We start from the raw sequence: 10422 nt of genomic DNA, 5'->3' as shown, positions 1-10422 counted from the left end.
CTATTTTATATTCGATATTTATTCAATTTCATATACTTCAGCCCCTTGTGTGTTAGTTAGACTTTTAACCCTTATAGTAAGACTTGTTTAAAACTTATTGAAGGTTTTAGATTCCTATATGTTGAATGTATGCACCATCCTGCCAAAGTAAATTCCGTGTCGGTGTGAACTTTCATGGCGAATAAAACCCTTTCTGATTCTGATTCTATCAGTAGTCTATGGGTCTCTATCAGTAGTCTATGGGTCTCTGTGTAGTGACTCTATGGGTCTCTATCAGTACTCTATGGGTCTCTATCAGTAGTCTATGGGTCTCTATGAGTAGTCTATGGGTCTCTATCAGTAGTCTATGGGTCTCTATGCAGTGATTCTATGGGTCTCTATCAGTAGTATATGGGTCTCTATCAGTAGTCTATGGGTCTCTGTGCAGTGACTCTATGGGTCTCTATGAGTAGTTTATGGGTCTCTATGAGTACTCTAAGGGTCTCTATGAGTAGTCTATGGGTCTCTATGAGCAGTCTATGGGTCTCTATGAGTAGTCTATGGGTCTCTATCAATGTTCCGTTTGGAATTGATAAAAGCTACCATACTGCCTCTACTTGACTACTGTGACATCGTGTATAAATCAGCCCCAAGTACTGTACTGAAGAAGCTTGATTCCATCTATCACTCGGCCTTAAGATTTGCATTGAACTGCCCATATAGGACTCACCACTGTGATCTCTACATTGGGTCAAACTTAACATCTCTTAATGTTCGACGGCTTGTGCACCAGATCTTATTTATTCACGATGTACTTACAAAAAATTCCGCAGACTACTGGATCTCCTCTGTTTCAAAGAACAAATTTGACCTCAGGTCTTCGCTCATTTACCAGCTTCACATTCCCTATTGCCGTACAAAAACTGGAGGAAGAGCTTTTGCTATTGATGCCCCCAGGGTCTGGAATGCTATTGCCAATAAACTGCAACTTAAATCACTACCTATGAGATCTTCACTCAAAACTGCTCTAGAGGAGTTGTACAACCCTAGCTGCCACTGCTATTCAGTGGCCTAAATTATGGCCCTAGATTTTGGTGTTATAATTTATTTATGTAGTTTATTGTTAAAAATTCGGTCACAGTCCCTATGATCACTGTTACATTGCATTTATGGCTTTTATTTTGGTGATTTCGAAAAGTTTTTTTTTGTTTTGGCCATGTTTTTGTTTATTGTAGTACGGAGTTAGACTGATGGCCTTAATCTTAGTTGTCTTGTGGTTGTTGTTGTTGTTTGACTTGCATCCCACTGAGATTTTTGCACACAGCGTTGGTGTACGGTGCTATTGCTGCTTGAATATTTTGATATTTTTTTCCTGTATTTTCTGTTTGCACAGTCACACAAAGTCACTTTAAGATGTTTTCTTGTTCATGTTTTTTGTTTGTTGCGGTTGCACCCGATTCAAGAGCCGAATGGCTCACAGGGCTATACCAAATAACTGAACTATGAACTCTGTCTCAGAACTGATTTTGCATTGTACGTCCACCCACGTGGCCCCGCCCCCTCGCGTGCGGATCGTGAATCGAGGTCAAAATCGACCGACGGCTTGCAATCGAAGTCGATTCGAACGTGGAGGAATCGATTTCCCTCGATACCGAATAGATCCACGGATCGATCCTACGCCATCACCGAGAACCAAATCTGAATGGAGGGAGAAGCCAAACAGCTCCCAGCGAGGCGCGAAGTCGCCACCTCCTCTGCCTCCTCTACCTCCTCTACCTCCACTTCGTCCCCCTCCTCCACCTCCTCAGTTGCCTCGCGACATCAACGACCCCGCAGCAGCGGAATCAGCAACAACGACGTCAACGCCCGCCACTGAGGCCTACACCGCCATGCAGCCTGCGGCCTCTGCCCATGCCGCGTCGCATTCTGCGGGTGGGATACAGGCGAGGGTCGGCTGCTGCGGCGGCGAGGAGGAGGAGGAGGATGAAGCGATGCAGCTGCTGACCATCGTAACCTCCGATCTAATCTCCGGCTACGTGGCTCACCTGACAGAACAGGCGGAGCAGCGGCGGCAGCTCCACAAGCAGCAGCACCAGCAGCCTGTGCAGCAGGGACTGCAGCACCAGCAGCCTGTGCAGCAGGGACTGCAGCAGCAGCACCAGCAGCCTGTGCAGCAGGGACTGCACCAGCACCACCAGCAGCAGCTTCAGCAGTTGCCGGAGCAGCTCCTGAAGGTGCAGCGACAACTCCAGCTGGCGCAGCAGCAACAGCAGCAGCGGGCGGAGAATCTCCGGCAGCAGCAGCTCCAGCATGTGCAGGAGGTGCAGGAGCAGCTTGAGCAGGTGCAGCAGCAACAGCAGCTCGTGCGGCGGCTCCAGCAGGAGCGGCAGCAGCTCCAGGGGGTGCAGGAGCAGCAGCTCCAGGAGGTGCAGGAGCAGTATCGGCTCCAGGACTTACAGCTAATGCATCGGTTCAAGCAGCTGCAGCTGACGCAGCACGAGCAGTTTGAGCAGCTGCGGCAGTTCAAGAACTGGCAGGAACTGTGGCGGCAGGTGCAGCAACTGCGGCGGCAGGCGCAGGAGGTGCAGTCGGAGCTCCAGGCTTCCCAGCGGCTCGTCCGGCAGCGTGTGGAGCAGCTGCAGGAGGTGCTCGACACCCAAGGGGACATCTTGCTCGCTCAGCTTGAAGCCTCCATCCCGGACTTGGCGAGCCGCACGGAGGAGCTGGCGAGGGAGGCGGAGCCGCTCCGGCTGGTCGTGACCATGGCCTGGAAGGTTCTCGCCGGCGGGCCCATGAACTGGGAAGGCGTCCTGTCCATGGTGGTGTTTTGCGCGCTGCTCGTGAAGAGCTTGAGGGCCTCCGGTCGTCTGGGCGACTTGGAGAAGTCGTGGCCCTTGACAGACGCGGTGGCCGCTGTGCTGTTGATCACACGCAAGCCGTGGCTCATGGAGCAGGGAGGCTGGGTGAGGGGTTACACACCGCCAACACCAACACCACTACCGTCGCCACCACTAACACCGCCAACACCACTACCGTCGCCACCACTAACACCACTACCGTCGCCACCACTAACACCACTACCATCGCCATCACTAACCACTAACACCACTACCGTCGCCACCACCAACACCACTACCGTCGCCACCACTAACACCACTACCGTCACCACCGCCAACACCACTACCGTCGCCATTGCCACCACCAACACCACTACCGTCGCCACCACTAACACCACCAACACCACTACCGTCGCCACCGCCACCACCAACACCACTACCGTCGCCACCACTAACACCACTAACGTCGCCACCACCACCAACACCGCCAACACCACCACCGCCAACACCACCACCGCCAACACCACCACCAATAACATGTTTGAGAAATAGGGAGCCATCCCTTGACTGCACCCGGGCATCAATCAGCCTCCCATTGTATCTGTACCAGATGAAAAGGCTTCACAAACTACGTGGTCAAAATAGATGTTAAATAATGTGGGAGCCAGAGGACATTCCTGTCGCACCCCAAGGTGTACAGGGAATGGCTGCGACTCCCGGCCACGTAGTTTTACCCAGGCCTGCTCACCATCATGAAGGTCGTTCATGATCGTGAGCAGCAGGTCAGGGACTCCGAAAGCACGAAGAACAACCCAGATCCCAGGCCTACTGATGGTATCATAGGCCTTGACCAGGTAAATAAAGCAGAGATGTGTAGGTCTTGTTGGAATTCCCTACACCTCTGCTGTAGCAAACGGACAGATCACATGGCATCTGTGCAGGACCGCTCTTTCCTGAAACCGCATTGGGGCTCCGTAAGCCTCTCCTCAGCATGCCTGGCAAGGCGATGTTAAATAATCCTTGCCAGGACCTTTACCAGCACACTAAGGAGTGAGATGCCCCTGTAGTTGTTACAGTCTGTGCGGTCCCCCTTTTTAAAGAGGGAGACCACCAGGGCATCCTTCCAATCCTGCGGAACCCGTCCAGTGGTCCAGACTGTTGTTATGATGTCATGTAGGGCATTTTCAAGTTTTCAAGTTTCATTCATTAGGTGTAGCCCTGTGAGCCATGCGGCTCTTGAGTCGGGTGCAACCGCAACAAAGTATGAACAGAGAAACATCTTAAAGCGACGACGACGCGCAACAGAAACATCCTGGATAAACCAGCAAATCTTACAGAAAAAAACACCGTATTACAACGCTGTGTGCAAAAATCCCAGTGTGATGCAAGACAAACAATAACAACCAGAAGACAAGTTAGATTCAAGTTATCAGGCCAACTCCGCACTTCCGCAAGAAACATGGCTTAACCATCTGTTTTAGAAATCACCAAAATAAAGCTATAAAATACATAGTGGTCAGCACACCATACGATTGAACCCTAGTTCAACTCCCAGCCACGGCTAACATCACAGTGAGGAGCTATATCTGAACTAGTCCCTGGCTTCCACCATATAAACTAAATTAAAAATATATATTTCACCAGGTAAGGCCCAGAGCTATATAGCTCTTTTTTATAAACGATCTGGCTATCACAAATGATAGCTCAACGAAGTGGCTCATCATGGGGAAATTTATAGCAGCCAAATACTCTATAAACGCACGTTGATTCTAAATGTGGAGAGGGAAAAACCGGAGGCCCCGGAGAAAAATCTATGCGACCACGATGAGAGAGAAATTAAAACTCCAAATATACACGTGTAAGGGTCGGGATCTAACCCACGACCCCCTATATACCAGGCGAGGTAGTTAACATCTCGCCACCTCGAAGTATGGTCATACAACCATTGTGACCAACATGGCACAGACGCATCCATCTGTCTAGCAGTGGATTGACAAATGTCCACGATTTAATTATTTGAAAACTGCTGAACTGTACTGTCTGCTACACTTCACACAGCATTCAGTTGCCTTGGAGGTGGGTGGGCGGCTGCACAGCATGGCATCTCAATGCCTGTGTTATCCACCAACACTGCTTGCTTGTTAATGGATTATACATGCATCAGCGCCATTAAACGTCGTCAACAAAGGACAGCTGGGCAAAAAATTCAGTTAAAGATTTTTTTTAATCAAGGTGTTTCTTTCTTCATATGCACTGCTTATCACGGTTGCTGATGCAGCACACCAGTAAAGATTTATGCGGCACTTTGTCAATCCGCCGCTGGATGAAGGATTCCCCAACAGTATTGGTCATGGGAATTGTTGGGCCATGCTTTCCCACCAGCCCTTTCGTGAAAATACTGCTGAATAATGGTCTGATTACACCATGTTGGGTCATTTAGGTTGTTTGACCATACTTCACCATGCTGATCAGTGTGGGTTGTGAAGTAGTGTGGACCTAGGACCGGTTCAGATATTATTCGCCGCTGAGAGTCATCCAAATTGCGTGTAATTCCAGGTGTTCGCTTGTTTATCAAGGACAACCTCAATGAGTATCATGACTCTTTCAGGAGGCCCCTGCCATACTTCAGCCATAGGGGTCTTCCACGAGTGCTGTCTATTACAATCTGCGGGTCATTTTTTTTTATTTGGCAAATCGGGACCGTGACAGCAGCACACAATGGCGTGATCTTGCGACAGACGTTGCGAGGTCTTTAACATCCGACTGTCAAGTGGAAGGCGCGTATGTTTACGGTTAATGCAACGGCAGCCGTGAGCAGGGTGAGTGCCGGATTTGAACGGTGAATTTCTGCAACAAGCGGCGAACGTGGTAAAGCTGGCATGCGCCACCAAAATGATTCAGCCGTGGGGATAAATGGCCACTGCTTTTGTTGATGGTTTGGGGGGGGGGGTAGTTATCCCCGTTGAGAAACTGAATAAGTAAATAATTGTCCTCTGTCATTTGAGCTACCACTGTCGTCTACTCCGTGTCCAATGCTAATAGGCGTCTCTCTCTCTCTTACTCCGGATCATCAAAGCAATGCTGTGGTTGCCACCTAGCGGTTGAATCCCCGTACTGCCATTTCTAATTACATGATGTAAACCAACTACGTAGATGCATAAATAAATAAATAAAGGGTCGCCATTCAAATTTATAAAAGACAATAACCTATCACAGCAGCAACATGAGCGCGGGACGGGCAACGAACGGTTTCAGCAACGCCAAAAGACGTGTACTGTGTGGACAAAACTTTTCAACAAACGCCACCCTCGCTCAGCATTTCGCTTGGGAGATCATCTCTGCCCTCTGCCTTTCCTGGTCTTAGGCTCTGGATCGCCTTAAGTACTTCCTCAACAGATGGTACCTCAGCCAGCCACTCACAGGGGGTGACTTCTTCGACACCTTTGAGGCACCGCAGCCTCAGCAGGGTTATCCCCACTTTGTGCCACGATGTTTTCCAGGCTGAGGGATTTCCCCTCCTCCAGGACCTCACAGAAATGCTCAGCAAATCTGCAAACCCGTTCCTGGGGGTCGGAGATTGGATCACCGTTCTTTCCCCTAATCATAGTAATAAGTGTGGTGCTGCAGGTTACTTCTTTATGGAATTAAAGAGCGATTTGTGATCATGGGCCATTGAGGCAGACTCCATCTCCTTAGCAACCCGCGACAACCGACCGTCCTTACAGTGCCTCACGGCTCTCCGAACCTCCGAGCGAAGGCTGCGGTAAGCCTCATTCTCTGACGTGGGATGCTGCAGACGATGAGAGTCAGCCTGTCGCTTTTTTCTCAGCCAGCCTGAACACCTACTTTGTGAGCCAGGGTCTATGGGGATAGGTCTGGACCGCGTACCCAAAGCAGCCAATTGCAGCTGCATGAGCCACAGTCCTCGCCCATTTCCCCTCGACATCAGGAGGAGCGGGGGATGAACCAGCCCGAAGGTTCTGGAAAGGGGCGTGGCCAGTGGTGGAGCTTGGAAAGGGGCGTGGCCAGAGGTGGAGCTTGGCCACGCCCGGCATATATAAGGGAGACCGAAACCAGAGGTTCAGGGCTGTTAGCGGGTCTTGGGTCCTGGCTGCGTCTCTGCTCGTCGTGATCCCTTCGTCTCCGACCACGTGGCTGTTCTGCAACACCCTCTCCGTTGCCGCCGCCGCTACGCTAGTCGGACAGCTGGCGCAGCGTATGCCGGAGAAGGGCTGTGTGTTAGGATCGTCTATGTGCAGCTGTGTTACGAAGTGTGTCGCCCCGTGTGCTCTTAATAAATAAGAAGCCTTCTACTCGATGTGTCTCGGAAGTCGCTCAGTGCACACGCTTTGTCTTTGAGAACTGGTCGGCCTACACCAGATACAGCAGTAGAAGCAGTCTTCTCTATGGCCTAGACTCCTACCCAGTGTCTCACTCCCCAGTGTCTCACTACCCAGTGTCTCACTACCCAGTGTCTCACCACCCAGTGCCTCACTACCCAGTGTCTCACTACCCAGTGTCTCACTCCCCAGTGTCTCACCACCCAGTGTCTCACTAGCAGTGTCTCACTACCCAGTGTCTCACCACCCAGTGTCTCACTAGCAGTGTCTCACTCCCCAGTGTCTTACTACCCAGTGTCTCACTACCCAGTGTCTCACTACCCAGTGTCTCACTTGCAGTGTCTCACTACCCAGTGTCTCACTACCCAGTGTCTCACTAGCAGTGTCTCACTACCCAGTGTCTCACTACCCAGTACCTCACTAGCCAGTGTCTCACTTCCCAGTGTCTCACTACCCAGTGTCTCACTACCCAGTGTCTCACTACCCAGTGTCTCACTAGCAGTGTCTCACTATCAGTGTCTCACTACCCAGTGTCTCACTACCCAGTGTCTCACTAGCAGTGTCTCACTACCCAGTGTCTCACTACCCAGTGTCTCACTAGCAGTGTCTCACTACCCAGTGTCTCACTACCCAGTGTCTCACTAGCCATTGTCTCACTACCCAGTGTCTCACTACCCAGTGTCTCTCTACCCAGTGTCTCACTAACCAGTGTCTCACTACCCAGTGTCTCACTGCCCAGTGTCTAATTAGCAGTGTCTCACTACCCAGTGTCTCACTACCCAGTGTCTCACTACCCAGTGTCTCACTACCCAGTGTCTCACTAGCAGCGTCTCACTACCCAGTGTTTCACTACCCAGTGTCTCACTACCCAGTGTCTCTGTACCAGTGACTCACTACCCAGTGTCTCACTAGCAGTGTCTCACTACCCAGTGTTTCACTACCCAGTGTCTCACTAACCAGTGTCTCACTACCCAGTGTCTCACTACGCAGTGTCTCACTACCCAGTGTCTCACTACCCAGTGTCTCACTACCCAGTGTCTCTCTACCAGTGACTCACCACCAAGTATCAGATCAGAGAACAACGCCAAAAGGCGACCAGCACAAGGACAATGCCATGCGTATCAGCAGAGCATTTACAGCTCGGGGCTGAGTAGCAGCAGCAGCAGCAGCAGCTGTGTGATGACGATGATGATGATGGGGCTCTCTTTTCGTTCTGTTTCTCTGCTGCCACACAGGAGGGCTTCCTGGGAGCGTTCGGGCCGGGGACGCCCACCTATGAGAGGAGCCGCAGACGCCGAGCTCCGACGGGCAGCGACAGTGGAGACGAGAAGAGAGAGACAGAGAGAGAGACAGAGGCTTTTGACTTTTAAACAACTTTCATTGCCGCGTTAAAAACGTGCCAACTACAAACTTAAATGTTCATGTTTTAAAAAAGAAATTCCACAAAAATAATTGTCGTGGGATGCATTTTATTGAGTGCGTATACGCAATTTGACTTTAAGTCTTGCCGCAGAAAACTGGTTACACACAAACAGAACGTACAGCCAAGAAATTGTGATGACGTGTTGTTTTAAATTGCCTGAATTTCTGTTAAAACACTTTTTTAAGTCACAACGTCAGACAGTTGTCTTTGATCATTCACAATGAACGTTTGTGTGTTTAGCGTTACCGACGTAAAGTGCGTGCAAGTAAGTCGTGACTTTTAACCGTAATCTTAACTTCTAATGGAACATAAATCTGAGTAATAGTATCATGGCACTGAGCTATGTGAAAATATAGCTGGGTACGCTCAGTCACATAAAAAAAAGTCATTTTCATGTTCCGTTGAAATACGTTCACTCAGTGTACTAAGCAACCAAAAACGACATCATTATGAACAGAGGATTAACCTTTAGTTATGGAATGCACCGTCGGATCCTAAAGATTGTTGAACTATGAGACCACAACGACGCCTATCTTATAATCCTGTGGGGAGTATACAACATGCACACACACCAAAGTAGTCTGAGCATTCGTGGAAAATGTGCGGTACAACACATCGTTCAATTCCTGTCAAGCCTAACGCATTGCTTACGAGTATCCTATTAGTGTAACAGTCGGCATTGGTCACAGGTTCATAACGTATATATATGTATCGTGTACAAAATCCTCTTCGAAGACGTCTGGCCAACGTGAAAGAGTCAAAATTACCCCCCCCCCCCCCGCCCGCCTCAAAGGGGCTCTCCAGAGCCCCCTCTCGTGGAGCCCCATCTGTCAGCAGTGGCACGGGTAAGAATTGCAGGGCTACGCCTCTTACCTGTTACACAATGTCTGGCAATAGTGGCGGTGAGCGTTGACCGAGATTGAGTGATTGATGTGAAACTATCTGCAGTAAATGATATGTTGCGTCTCTTAAAACGTTTGTGCTTTTTTTTTCTAGCTGCGCTCCGAGAACAATTTTCCCGGATGATTGTTGCGTTTGTTCAAATGCATGTTTTTTTATCCTCATTATACCTCCTTTGCCAGTACCAAAATGTAATAATAATAGGGGTTTTTCCCATTTTTTTGGCAACAAAACTGAAACCTTTTTACAAGGATTCATGTTACTGCATTAACCACAATACCTGCAGTCAAAATGCAAACAAAACACATACTATGATAATATATGATGCATTGTCCTTTAGAAAGAAAGCCGTCCCTTGGTGTGGACCAATCAGTTTCAAGGACAATGCCACAAATATCAGTGTGTTTTTGTTTGCAATTTGACTGCAGGTATTGTGGTTAATGCAGCAGCATGAATCCTTGTAAAAAGGTTTCAGTTTTGTTCCCAAAAAAAGGGTAAAAGCCCTACTATTATTACATGTTTTATAAACACATATGTAGCGACTCCAACTGAGTCGCAGACGTTGTCTCGGGAGCAACACCACATCACCGACTCAACATAACACAAGCCACGCTTGGGTGTTGAACGCCCATCTAGCTACGCTACGGCAGCACCGGACACGGCTCGTTATCCCGGCCCGGACCCTGAGCTGGGTCCCAGACCGCGTGGCTAGAGGCTTCTCCCCCCGACGTGGATCTTCATCGCTGGCAACACGAAGAACCCCGGGGCCCTCGCGGGGCCCCCGTCACATCGGCCCGGGCCGGGGCCGGCTCCGCCTCTCGCCCCGCCCACCTTCCAGATCTCTCCGCCTCTTTCCCGAAGGCTCCCCGAGAGCTCCTCTACGCCACATGACCGCCCGGCGGCCCCCCTCCAACGTCGTCCGGCCGCGTGCCGGCGGGTCAAC

The 10422-nt window shown here is 50.0% G+C and overlaps 1 protein-coding gene across 1 annotated transcript; it reads left to right on the top strand.

The window, feature by feature from the left end:
* The first annotated feature begins 1647 nt into the window (after nt 1-1647).
* Nucleotides 1648-9568, top strand: LOC142915355 (uncharacterized). The gene is made up of 2 exons (XM_076061196.1): nt 1648-2942; nt 8392-9568. Exons 1-2 carry the CDS (start codon nt 1869-1871, stop codon nt 8524-8526), a joined length of 1209 nt encoding a protein of 402 aa, XP_075917311.1. The 5' UTR covers nt 1648-1868; the 3' UTR covers nt 8527-9568.
* Nucleotides 9569-10422: the final 854 nt, after the last annotated feature.

Source organism: Petromyzon marinus, unplaced genomic scaffold (assembly GCF_048934315.1).
Source record: "Petromyzon marinus isolate PM22_M1 ecotype Great Lakes invasive population unplaced genomic scaffold, UKy_Petmar_22M1.pri1.0 PM_G_Scaffold_3, whole genome shotgun sequence".
Classification (NCBI taxonomy): Eukaryota; Metazoa; Chordata; class Hyperoartia; order Petromyzontiformes; family Petromyzontidae; genus Petromyzon; species Petromyzon marinus.
The sequence above is the reverse complement of the archived record's forward strand: the minus strand, read 5'-3'. Positions and strand labels throughout refer to the sequence as shown.